General features: G+C 24.7%; 1 protein-coding gene across 1 annotated transcript; it reads left to right on the top strand.

The window, feature by feature from the left end:
- Positions 1-232: 232 nt before the first annotated feature.
- Positions 233-11,123, top strand: LOC145842986 (myosin light chain kinase A-like). Its single transcript, XM_082950459.1, has 11 exons — positions 233-325; positions 3,295-3,444; positions 3,504-3,582; positions 3,827-3,889; positions 4,520-4,602; positions 4,764-4,836; positions 5,676-5,762; positions 5,920-6,071; positions 9,173-9,299; positions 9,809-9,961; positions 10,463-11,123. The coding sequence occupies exons 1-11, from the start codon at positions 312-314 to the stop codon at positions 10,808-10,810; spliced, it is 1,329 nt and encodes a 442-aa protein (XP_082806585.1). The 5' UTR covers positions 233-311; the 3' UTR covers positions 10,811-11,123.
- The last annotated feature ends 2,991 nt before the right edge of the window (positions 11,124-14,114 follow it).

The raw sequence follows: 14,114 nt of genomic DNA, 5'->3' as shown, positions 1-14,114 counted from the left end.
TAAGGTAAAAAAATAATAAAAAAATAGTAGCTTTATATAAAATAACTAAGTTTACAAAGATTCTACTTTGAAAAGTATCGGAGTAAATGCAAGAACGAAATAACGATATTTTGTTCTGGAACTTGTATGTTATCGATGTCTACTCAACACTGTGGTTGTATTTTTTAACACTTAGTGGCGCTACAGAAAACAAAAACTCCATGACAATTTAAAAGCATTTTGAAAGCAAGTACTGAATTCTAGTTAGCCAGATATAATTTGTGTTATATGTGTACTGTTTTGTATTGTTAGAAACCCTCAAAGAAATAAAAATGGTAAAGTCAAGGTTAATTTTTTTTTATATATTTTAATTAAGAAATAATTATACTTAAGTTAGTTAAAACATGCTATTTTATTTCTTGTTACCTTCAGAAAACATTTATACCTTCAGAAAACGTTTATCGTTGCAGAGGTAAGAGTTAGTATTTTCTGATGTTTTTCTATTTCTGATGTTTAAAGTATCAGCAGTAGATAAAGTTATAAGTTGTTTGTAGCTTGATAACCATAAGGTATTTTTCTGTACTATAGTTGTGAGGTTTCAATTGTTTTTTTTTCATGAAGCTTTTATGTATTACAATATAAAAAATAAAAACTGCTTTTTAAGAAGTAATATATTTTTTGGTTAGTATATCTAATTTCTACAGTAAGTTTCTATAAAAGTACATTAAATACAATAATGATGCTTTTAATTTAAGTTTTACTTTTCCTTAATCTTTTAAACTAATTTTAAACCTACTCCCTTTATAAATTATTTTAATTAATATATTTTAAATATTTTTAAAGATGATATGAAAATATTTGGTTAAAATCTAATTAATGAAGTTTAGGTTTTAATTTTTTTATTACCATTTACTTAATTAAAATATTTACTAAAGTGTAGTTGCAAATATTTAAACAAAATTTGTTTGCAAGTAAATTTTAAGGCCATAGGGGAGTAAGCCATGTTTTTTACAAGTTGTTCTTATTTTATAGAGTATTTTCTAAGGTTCAAGATGCTATTTATTGTTTTAAAAAATTCAAATTATTTTTTGAGATATGAGAAATTGACCAGTCAAAGTCAGGCCGCATAATAGGTTCCCTCTGGGAAGTGAAAACTAAAACAGCGATAAAAGACTATTTTATTTAAAATCTGTCTCCTCCTAAATTTTTAAGCAATCTTCTTCAAACTTTCACAGTTTAATCTTTATTCAATAACAAAAAATACTTTCAAAAATTTAAGCAAAAATGACTTTTTTTTTTTTAATTTTAGTGATAAAATTTTCATTTTTTTAAGCTATTAACATTCATAAGTAACATTTTTTTCTTTTAACATAAGGAACATTTCCTGGAAATTTGAAGAAGATTGCTTGAAAAATAAAGGAGAAAATAGATTTTAGTGATTTTTAAAATTTCTAAGAAAATTGACAACAAAATTTGCGGTTGATACGTTTGTATCAGAAACTTTTAACAAAAATTGAACTATCTCAAAAGTTAAATGATATTTTTGAATTCTTTCAAAACTGGTGTGTAGTTTGTACTTAAAGCTTTCATATAAAAGCAAAAGTTAATTTTTGTGAAAAAAAGTGCTAAACCCCCCTATGGCATTAATACAAATAAGTTTAGTTACTAAATATAGTAAGCTCTTGTGTTTTTATGATGATTGCCTTGAAACTTTAAAGTGCTCCTACTAAGTTCATCATTAGTGGCTATACAAACTTTCATTCCCATACATGTAGTGACTTTATCAAAACAAAATTATTCTGCTATAAACAAGATTTTGTTGTGAAGTCATAATTACTCAACGGATCACCTTTAAACTTTAAAGTGCTTTTACTAAGGTCATCATAAGTGAGTATACAATCTTTCATTCCCATAAATTCAGTAACTTTGTTAAACCAAAATTATAGTTAACTATCCCTTGATAAGAGATCCATAGTTAATAGATTGTTGCATTGGTAAAAAATTGTTTAAGTAGACTAAAACTTAAATTTTTATTTCTACTATGTTTTAAACAAGTACAGCTGTTAAAACTGTTTAGTTCATTCAGTACTTTATTTTAAAACATTGCTTTGCCTCATAAGAAATTAATAAGTTTATTAAAAAAAAAGTAAATGCTCTTATCTATGTTTGATAAACCTGGTGTGGAGAAAGAATTTTTATTCATTATGCTACAAACCACTCATTTTTTTAGCTGTTTTGACTTCAAGAAAGTAAAAATAGATGTTGATTATAAATTAAAAGTAAGCAAGCTAAACATTTTTCTACAAGATAAACCAAAAAGGATACAGTGAAAATTCAAAAAAAAGTTTGAAAAAAAAACTTGTTTATATTATGGGCAGCTATTTTACTTTAAAACCTTGAAAAACTTGGAATTAAAAAATTTAAGCACAAAAAAAAAGTAAAACCTTCAACCAAAGTTATCAAAAAACCTGGAAAACCTAATATTAACAAATTTTATATAAAAAAAATAAATTTGAATTTAATAAGAAATAACTATTTATAGAGTAAAAAGAGTATATACTGTTTAGGTTTTATTAATTTAAACAACATTAAAAATAGTGTTACAGTATGTTTTCAGTAATTTTATATTGTTAAAATAGTAATTACTCTTTGATCAGGGTTGCCTCAAAACCTGGAAAAACTTTTAATTTTACAATTTGGCTAAAAAAACCTAGAAAATCCTGAAACTTTAAACAGTTTTTACATGTTTAGTAGTGAAATTTTAGTTTGACACAATAAGTTTATCATATATACGCAAATTTTTTGTCCTCATTAAATTGAATTTTTAAACACCTTTAAAGTAGCTTTACAGTATCTTTTTAATGTTGTTATACCATTTAAGACAGTTTTTACTTTAAACTTAATCTTAAACTTAAAAAAGATTAAAAAACATGTAGTTTTAAAAAACTGGATTTTTTTTTATCTGTGGCAACCCTTTTTAATTCAATTTTATACTATGAAGAGACAAGTAAACTTGTTCTTTAAAAAACCTGGAAAAAATCTTAAAATATATCAAATTAATAACAAAAAACACTGGCCACCCTGCTATTATATCTGCTAAAATTTTTCAAGTGAAATTAATTGTATTTATTTCTCTTTACTGTTATTTATAAAAATTTACTAGCTTTCCTAATAATTGAAAAAAAAGTTAGCTTATATGTTTTAAGTTAACTTTTTAATATTTAAGTCTTTGGTATATATCAAATTAAACATTAACATGATTTTGATAAATTATAGTTTACTTAATGCTTTAGTTTTAAAATTATTTTCAAACAGTGAAGCAAAACAAAAAAAGCAAACAAAAACTCTTAAAAAACCTAAAACAAAAAATCAAAAGAAAAATGTACCAGAAATAAGTTACTGGTTTGTAATTTCCAAAAAGAAACCTATAATGTTAGAATATGAATTCTGTAAAGAAATTTCAAAGTTAGTTTTTTAGTATCATTTTTTTAAGTCTGATTAACTTATAAAGTTAAAATTTTTAGAGGCAGTATATATACTGTTCACAAAGTAAAGGAAAAGGTATCAGGTCATAAATATGCTGTAAAATCATTCAATAAAACAGTAAGTTTAACAGTATTTACAATTGTGTACTTAAAATATTTATACTTTTGAAGTTTATACCAGATTGTCTTATACCAAATTTTAAATATTATAGTCATCCTGCTTAATAAAATCAAAATATGAAGGTAAAGTATATAAAAATAATGAAAACTCCTTTAAAACTCAATAGTAGATTAATGTTTAATTGTAATAAAAAAATAGTTTTTCTACAAACTCTTCTAAAAAGATTAATAATATTACACAGAAAGAACGGAAATTACCAGCTCAAGATATAAATAATTTGTTAACTGTTAATCATCACAACATTGTAAGTTTTTAAAACATTCAATTTTAACTATATTTAACTTTATTGCTATAAATTTAAATAAGTAGCTAGTTTGTATTAAAGTCTATAAAATATGTAAAAATAAGAATAGAAGTTTTTCCAGCATACACAAAATTGAGTGAAGTTATACACAAATATTTAAATTATCATTATTTAGTTTGTTCAAGCCTAGACTACTCGAACTGTATTTTTTATTTACTACAATCACCACAATAATTTTAATTTTTGATATATTTTTAGTTTTTTAACATTACTATTTAAAAAGTTGCTAACTAAATATTTTAGTTTAGGATTTTCACCTATTTAACTGAGTACAACACCTCTTGTTAAAAAAGCTCAAATACTTCATATTAGGTTAATGAACACTTACGTGTTACATTTTTGGTATATTTAAATAAGGTTAACTTATAGAAACGAAAAATGTCTTAAATCTTTCTTGTTTGTTATGCTTCTGTATTTGAGACTTCCATACTTATTTACTATATTTAAATTGTAAAAATGATTATTAACGTTATACATCAACAAATAATGTAATATATAATTAAATATAGTATAGACAGTATAATTTAGTTTTAGAAAAAAACTTTTAATACTCTTTAAAAACTACTTTAGATTCGTTTAAAAGACATATATGAGTCAGAAAAAATGGTTTACCTTGTTCTTGAATATGCAAATGGTGGTAAATTGTTTGAAAGGTAAAAAAGTAAAATTATGTTTATAACATGTTGTAGATAACTAATATCAATAAATATTTTAACAAAAGAGATCATTAATCAAACAATAACTAAGGCACTTTAAATTCAACTGAAAATATTTTATCTTGAATATTAATTTAAAAAAATAACCATCTATACAGCCTACTAGAACAAAGCAATTATAATGAAACAAAAGCTGCAAGTTTAGTAAGACAACTACTAAGGTCTATATTAGTAAGTTGAAAAGTTGTTTTAAAACAATATATTCCTTTTTATACCATAAATGAATCAACAGCAAGTAAATAACATAAATATATTTCTGTAGTTTTTATTAAAATGATGTAATTATAACTAAAATTTACAGTTTTTTAAAAATATACATTTTTAAAATAATTAAATTTTTAGTTAATTTTTTTTTTTGTTATTTACAAGTTTTTAAACTAAGCGTCATATATAAAAAATTTAAATAAAATAAAATTCTAAATAAAAATGCTAAGATATTTCAAAAAATAGTTCAGTACAAGCAAAGCTCTTAAAAATATACTATTAAGTTATTTGAAAAAAAAAAAACAGAACTAGATCTTTTTTTTGTTTCTTTTGCTTAAATTTTTTAGTTTTATTGTATGTAGAAAATATATTTGTAGAACTAATGTGGTTCTGAAGTGTTTACCTTACAAATAAATCTTCTTTAATCTTATTTATTGATGTGCAGTACACTATTACCGAATTGCATTTACTTCTTTTAAATCAGTAAATAGTTGTATATATTTAATATTGAACTAGTACCTATTAGTGTGAATTGTCATTACTTAAACTGTAAAAATTTACTTTAATTGACAAGGTTTTACAATTAGAACATATTATGTAAACTAAGATTTTTAATTATGATTTTAATTAATCAGATAAAACATAATAATATGTAGAATAAAAAAAACTTTTGAAAACATAATTATAATTTAAAATTAAGTAAAAAGTTATATCTGCTAACTTTTTTAATTATTTAGTTTTTAGATATATTTTTTTATAGCTTTAGTACAGTTGTGAATAATAATATATAAAAAGTTTTTTTTCAGTATCTGCACTCTAAAGGTGTAATTCATAGAAATCTGAAACCTGAAAATTTACTCTTTTCTGACAAAACTGAAAATCAGCAACTTAAAGTGAGTAGTAGTATTAAAAATCCGTTACTTATAACTATAATCAATACTGCTAAAATACTGCTTTGTTTAACTTTGTTACTGTTAATGTGTTTCATGTTATATTAATTATAGATTTATGTGTGATTAGCTAATACATAAAACAAAAGCTATCATTTAGATTGCTGATTTTGCCTTATCGCGGGTAAACTGGGGTACTGTAATGGAGTCAATTTGCAAAACGCCGGGATACGCTGCTCCTGAACTGTTAATGGGAACTCCCTATTGTGAAAAAGTAGACATGTGGTCGGTTGGGGTCATAATGTACACACTGTGTGTTTTGTTATTTGTTGATATTAAAGAAAAGTATTTAAATAAGTAATAACTTTAAAATAACTTTACTGAATTAAAAACAAAAATAGGTAAAACTTAAATCTGCTATATTTATGTTGGTTTAAAATATGTGTTTTTGTAGTTAGACTTTTCAAAAAATGTTTAACTATTCAATTTTGGTGCACGACTATTCAAATTCGGAAAATTCTAATTCTTAAAAATAAATTGAAAGGGCCAAAATTGAAATAGTAATGTGTATTTGTCAAATTAAAAGATTCATATGTAGGTTATATTAATTTCTATAAGTCATTTTTCTTTTTGCAAAACATTAAAATTTTTTTGAGATATTACTTAAATAAAGTAAAAAACATAGTTATTTTTAGTAATTTTAGAACATGTTGAAAAATATTTAAGATCTTGCAAAAAAGAAAAAAGTGGCTTGTAGATACTAATAAGATTTACATATTTATAATTTATTTTTTTCAAATTTATATTACTTATTGAAATTAATATTTTTTTAAGAATTTGAATTGTCGGAATTTGAATTGTCATGTAACCATTAAATTTGTAGCTATATATAAGCTTAAATTAAATTTTATAACCTAAAATAAACACTTTTTTTGACAAGTGTTAAAGAAATAAAGTACATACAATGTTGTGTTGACTATCTATTCTATTGCCATTAACTGATTTAATTGACACAACTTAAATTTATTATTTATTTTCGAATTTAAGTTTCAATTTTGAAATCAATCAGTTTATAATCAAGCTATGAAGTTTTTCAAAACGATTTATTTTAGTACAAAAAAAAATTATATGGCTTCAACCAGGCTATGGCCTATCGCCTAGATTCTGCTCGTTGAAATAGATATTTCTTGCTCAAAACTTATTTTTAGGTTGAAAAAATAAATAAAATACAAGAAATCTTAAGCATTTTTATGTGCTTTTAAATTAACTTAGAGTAAACAGTAGTGACTGTATAACTTAAAAAAAAGGTTTTAATTATCAATCAACTTTTTAAAGTAAGAATTTTTGAAGACTATGGCAGCCAGAAATAACTTTTTTCTTATAAATCCGACCCACAAAAAGCTTTTAAACTTATTAAAAAAATTAAAAAGTACTTTTAAATACTTAAGAATAAAGAAACACAGTAACTGAAATTATTTTGAAACTCAAATAACTTTAGGATATCTGATACATTTGTAAGTTGGTAATAAAAAATTTAAACACTAAAGGTATCTTTATTTTTAAGTTCTTATTCTACTATTAGACATAACATTGTTATTAATATAAACATTATATTAACAAGTGGTCGAATCAATCGTCCATTATCAAAAAGAACCTCCAAAAAATGATCGAAAAAAGACTCAATAGACTGTCAAAAACCGAAGAAATTTTAAAAGAATCAATAACCGGATACTAGAATGCTTTAACAGATACCAGAATACTCAAACTTCAAACACAAACTTAAATACTCAAACCGCCAAAACAAATAGAAACCAACCAAACAAGAAAAACAATCTACTTCAACCCACCCTTCTGTCAGTCAGTAAGAACCAATATAGGTAAAGCTTTTCTGCAGCTATTAGATAAACATATTTAAGAAGACCACAAGTTAAACAAAAGTACAAACAGAAATAACTGTAAAATTTCATATAGCTGCATGAGCAATATTAAGAAATTAATCCAAAAACATAATCGAAAATACTTAAAAACAAAAAACGATAAAGAAAACGAAACACTTTGCAACTGTCGAACAAAAATTAAATGTCCTCTCAATAACAAATGCTTATTTGAAAATGTCATATATATATAGCAACAATCAGATCAGATAACGAAACAAAAAACTATTTGAGATCAACGGATGGGACGTTAAAAAAAAGATGGTACAACCATATCAGTGATTTTAAAAACTACAAAGAAACGGCTCAGAAATATCAAAATACATATGGAAACTTAAAAATAACAACATTGATTATAAAATAGACTGGGAAGTAATCCACCATATTGGCAAAGCCAAAAACCCACAAAGCATTTGCAGTACTTGCATACTAGAAAAGGTTGCGATTGCCAAAGCCGACAGAAGGGGTAACTACTTAAATAAACGGTACGAGCTCTTTTATTCCTGCCCGCACTTCAGAAACCTCTACTTCAAAACTTAAGTCTTAAGTTGTCCTTAATATAGGTTTTATGCATGCTATTTAAAAGTTTTTATATAGCTACTATTTTCTTGAAACTAAAAGTTTTTATAAAAAGCATTCAGGCAAAATTTCAAATTTTCACAGCTATTACAAGCACAAAACTGTTTAAATTTTCAATAACTACGTCATAATTAAAATTAGCTATATTAAAATGCATCTCAACAAAAAGCTCACTTAGTACCATTAACTATATTTTTACTTAAGCAATGTTTACTTTGAAAATTAAGTAGAAGAAAAAAGAAAGCTACACACAGCTTTTATCATTATTCTTTTTGTTATATTGATTTTGAAACTAAAATTTTAACTTTACCATAAATTCAATCTTGATATTAAAATTAGTTTTGTTTTTAAGTATAAATTTTGAGTAAAAGTTTGTTTTTATTTAATTGTTTGAATGTTATTGTTACATGACTGTTACATATCTTTTTAGATTTATTTAAGCACTGACGAGATCTTGACCGAAACTTAGTTTGTAAAATAAAGTATTGAAAGAATAAATTCATAACATTGTTATTGAAAAATCAGAATATATTTTTATTGACAAGTCGTAAGAAAACTTTTATGTTTAGATTTTAAAAATTTAAATTATTAAATTTAATTCCAATAGTATAATTTTGTTTTTAAGTCCTTAAAAATTACCATTAACTAAAAAATATTATTTAGTTATAAGTTTTCACAAGTTTTTCCTTGTTCTCAGTTAAAAAAAAAACGATTTTTTTAACTATCATTTTATTATTAAAAATATATAAATAATTCAGATAAGTCTTAAAAGTAAAAAAAGTACTTTAAGACTTTTAAAAAATGAAACCTTTGATCTGTTAAGTTGACTTTATTAAAACCGTAAAGTTTTTGTTCTGTAATTCAAAACAATTCAAAAAATTAAGCTCTGAAATATTGTAGATTGTGTGGATCCGAGCCGTTTTATGACGAAAGTGGAAATGAAGCGATGTTTCAGAAAATCTTGAGAGCTGAGTACGATTTCAACTTGCCTCATTGGCAAGCCATCTCACTCAATGCGAAAGATTTGGTTAGTGGCAAGAAATTATTTGCATTAATATATTGTAATGAGGAATATCAACATTGGTACTTTTTCTTTTATTTCCCAAATAGATGAATCAAATTAAAATCAAATTTAAGATGTAAAGTATTTAAGCACCAGCTTAAGTCAGATGTAGGGTAGTAATTAAAGACTAATAAATCGTAATCTAAAAAATTATATAAAAGTCTATTTCAAATTCTAAAATTACCAAACTGATTCAGAGTTCTAGATGGTTAGATTTTGGAAAAAAATATTTTCTTGTTTTGATGTTTACAACAAGCTCTATAATGTATTAAAACATTATCACATATTATAATTTAAGGCTTGAAGTTAATTCAGTGTTCTTCTTCTTTTTTTTCTAGGAAGAATCATCTACTATTACTTTTTTTGCGTTCGAAAAGTAACCAAGTTTGATACTCTATTTGAAAGAGTTGCTTCTTTTATAAGTAGTTTACAATTTTCATAATAACAATGTTTTAGTTTCAATTAAAAATTAGATAAGGAGAATGTTGTGCTTGGACGCCAGCAAGCGGATATCTGCAGAAGAAGCTTTAGATCATCCTTGGGTGACGGGAAAGTGCCATGGTTTTGTCAATTTGACCACTACCTTACAAAACATGAGAGAGTTGGTTGAAATTAAAAAAGAGAAGGTGTTTGATTTTTTATAGTATGATTATATTTTATTTGTATAACTAAGAAAAAGCATCCCAAAATATCTTCAAAAATATAGTTTTTTTATAAAAGTTAATAGTTAGCAAATCAGTTTAAAGGATCATAAAAAAAAGTTCACTAATAAATCAAGTTTTTACTAATAAAAATGTTTTAATTTCACAAAAACGTAAAAAAGTTATAGTTTACTTATTTTTAAAGTTGAACATTATTTTGTATAAATATAAAAAGATTTAATTAGACTAGTTTTAAACCGCTTTTTATACCAGCTTTGGGTTTTACAAGATTTTTTAGTTGCTTTATTAAGTTAATAAAATCTAGAGAAAATATAACTTTACACATGTTTTAGTTTCATTCAAATATACTAAAACTATGATTGTTTGAAATAATGTTATAGTTGTTAAAGTTTTGAAAGTTTTGTTCAGGGTATTTTGAACACCTTAAAGTCGTTGATTAGTGTTGACATTTTTTTCAAACTACAGACGCAACTGAAATTAAGTGTTACGAATGAAAACGAAGCAGAAAGTAAAAAGTCTCCAGCTCAAAGCGTCCATGTCGCAAACATGGACAGCCAAAACATGCTGGTCGACGCATACAACACCAACGAGTTCTTGGACATGGGACCGGAGATTGACTCTGACGAAGAACCGGACCACACTTACTCGGGTTTTGTTCCGTACAAGCTTGTGGACGGGGAGCTGAACACCCCAAGAGACTTCATCGGGGAGGCAAAGATGTTACCAGATTATCCGAAACTTGAAAATCAGTCCGATTTGTGCAGACCGACCGATGATATTGACGAAAAGGCAAACAACTGCGACGATGTATAAGTTGCCATTCTGTGGATATAATATTTTGTTTGTTTCTATGCATGTTACTTGCTTTATGACGATCTGTGTTTAACCTCATTTTTTTTCTCAAACCAAATAATTTATATTTTTTGTTTTTTTATAAAAAATTTCCTATAATGGTATCAACACTGAAAAACGAATATCAGTAATGCTTTTGAACAGCCATTTGTATATCTAACGTTTTTAAATAAATTTCACTGCAAATGTCGTATGTTCCTTAAAGAAAATTGATTGTTAATTGAATAAAATACAGCAATAAAACATTACTCTTTGAATTTTGTATAGTTTCAAAAGCTAGCCATAACAATCAGCGTAAAATGTTACAGCAAAACTGTATAAGTTTTCATTATTCGTAAATTTATATGAATTTTCAATATTTTTATTGTCTCTAATAAAACTATTGTTTTTCAGATTAGTATTAAATGCATATTAAATACAACTATATAGTTTATTGAACGACAAAAAAAGCGCTCAAAATATTTGGTCCAAGGACCTGGTGCAGGAAGAACCTGACGGTTATCGAGTCGCACACCACGAATACCTTTTAATGTCTTGTCCTTACACAGCTTTAAATTTAAAAGTATTCGTTAAGTTAAAATTTAATAACTAATAATATCTAATTAATAAACAGCATATAAAGTTATTATTATTATTATGTTGTTTATTATGCAATATAAAGTTGGCATTCAAAAATTGGTAAGTATTATTAACTGCTGAAAATGTATACATGTATGAACACATTTTTAGTGTTAGTTTAATTTACAACAAAATTAAAAGGAAAACTTGTACATTACTAAAAACTTATAAGTCTTTGTAAAATACGTGCTGACGGTAAGTATGACTCATGTTTTTTTTAATGGTTTATCTATTTATTGTATCAAATGTTATTTTACAAATGGTTTTAACTAAAGTTAAAATAGTAAGTTCAAAATACTAAATACCTTAAACTGATACAAAAACTAAATTATTTGATCATAATAACAAACGTTACATAAGTTTGTAAGTTGTTTCTGTGAAAAGTAATAATTATTAATTGTTAAGATTAGTCGCCTCTTTACTATTTATAGCCCACTAGTAGCCAGAACTCCCTTGTTTGTAGTAATCGAGGAATCCCTAATATAAGCCTGAATAATGAAAACGTTATGCTAATTGACGTGATTTCGTTACATAGGTTTTTGTTCGAATCAAGTTTAAAATTAATAAATCAACCATTAAAGAGTTACTTTAGCATATAAGTATTTGATGTTTTCATAGACTTTAATAAAAAAATAAAGTTTTATTTTCTAAGTTGATCAATTTTTATTATTTTTGCTTAATTAGATTTTAGATTTTTTCTTCTTTACACCGTAAAAATTCAAAGATTGTGAATAAGTAGCACACTTGGACCAAAAAAATATCCTCTTAAAAATTTTTGATTTAGTAAATTCTAATTTCTCTAAAAGCTAATAGACTAAATTGTATATTTTTATCAAATCAGCTTTTTAACTCAATTACAATAATTGTTGATAATATAATTACAAACTTTGTAGTTTTTTATCTTGAATGTGTTCGTTTAAAACATAAAAGTTTTATACTTCGCATCGAAAATATGTTCCAACACATGTATACTTAAAGCGTGAATTTAACTTATTTCATTTAATAAATTTCAAGTAAACATATTGTTTTTTAGAAAAAAGCATAATGATAGAAAATACTAATTTTGATAAGATTATTTTTATAAAAAGAATTACTTTATTTATTTAGATAAAACTGTTTACCTAACCTTAGGCTACATTAGAATTTCATTTAAAAAACAATTTAATTCCTAGTAAATTTCCAAGAAACCTAAAAGATTAGAGCTACCTTCGAGCTTTTCAATCGGGACTAAAAATAGTTTTACTTAAAAATTAATCAGATAAAAGTAAAACTTAGTTTTCTCTATATTTTTTAACAACTAAGATAAATTTTTTGTGTTGGTATAATTTTAATCTATTTTTGGGCTGACTGATGGTGGTTTGACTGGGTGTGGGCAGAGATGGCTTTGTTTTGGATTTTTAAATTTAGGATTTAGTGTTATTGTTTTGTCTCTAATGACAATGTGGCTACAGATAGGTTTGTTTAGTTTTTATTTTACTTAACTTGATTCTTATATCAGTTCATGAGTTAGATGAATAGAGTTTTTTTTACAGAGGTACAATATTATACTTAAGTATGTTTAATAATTTGAAATTTATTTACTTGTTAGGTTATTAATACTATTATTAAAAAAAACAGCTGATGAGTCCATGATACAAGTAATAAAATTTTTTAAGTATGTGCAGGGACGTGGCTAGCTCAAAAAAGTTGCAAAAATTAAAACATCTGAAATGACGCGTGATAACGTCCTAGCGGGAACACAGCAATTTAAAGTACCTATAATGTTATTAAATTTAATATGAAAATATGCAGTTTTGTTAATAATTCAAAAATGGATTTTTTAAGTATAGGCGATAACTGTATACAAGGCAATTTATCTTGTTCCACACCTCGTATGACTTTTATTTTGCTTTATGTGTTGCCACTTGTGTAAACACATAAAACTTTCATTGAAAATAAGTTTAAATATAACTAAATAAAATTATAAGAATATAAGTAAATATAATTCTATTTGAATAAGATTTAAATTTTAACTGAAGATCCATTAAAGTGTGAAACTTAGTTTAACAAATAAAAATCTCAATTAATTAACCTTGTTTATTGAAAATAAGGTATAAGATAATCACGATTTAACTTAACAACATTTATATTGTTTTCAAAATCAAGCATTTAACGCAGTTAATAGAAACAAGATCAAATTATGCAAACTTTTGTAACATAAAATAAAAGAAGAGCTACAGCTTTCATTAGAATAAATTTTGCAATGCATCTTTTTGACAAATTAAATCTTTAACGCGCTAAATGTATACAATTTAGATGTATTTAACTCGTTCAATTTTTACGACACTAAAAATACTAAAGAGTACATAAATTTCAAAATTATCTGTCAGGAGTACATAACTAAGTATAAATGAATGCTAAAAGCTAAGAAAGCAGAGTCTTTTCAAGCTGAAATAAAAGCAAGTTTTTTCGTACATAGGTATATTTTTCTGCAGACTTGCAGAAACGTACCTAAATTTTTTTTATATAGTTTATATATTTTTTTTCCCTTGATCCATTATTAAGTTTACTCTATAAATAAAGTTTTACTTTTTAAATTTTTTTTATGTAAAGTTAATTAGGTATTTATTAAGTTTTTACAACAATGATAGTTATAAGAACTAGCAAT

The sequence above is a fragment of the Thalia democratica genome, chromosome 1, assembly GCF_965202585.1.
Source record: "Thalia democratica chromosome 1, ktThaDemo2.hap1.1, whole genome shotgun sequence".
NCBI lineage: Eukaryota > Metazoa > Chordata > Thaliacea > Salpida > Salpidae > Thalia > Thalia democratica.
The sequence above is the reverse complement of the archived record's forward strand: the minus strand, read 5'-3'. Positions and strand labels throughout refer to the sequence as shown.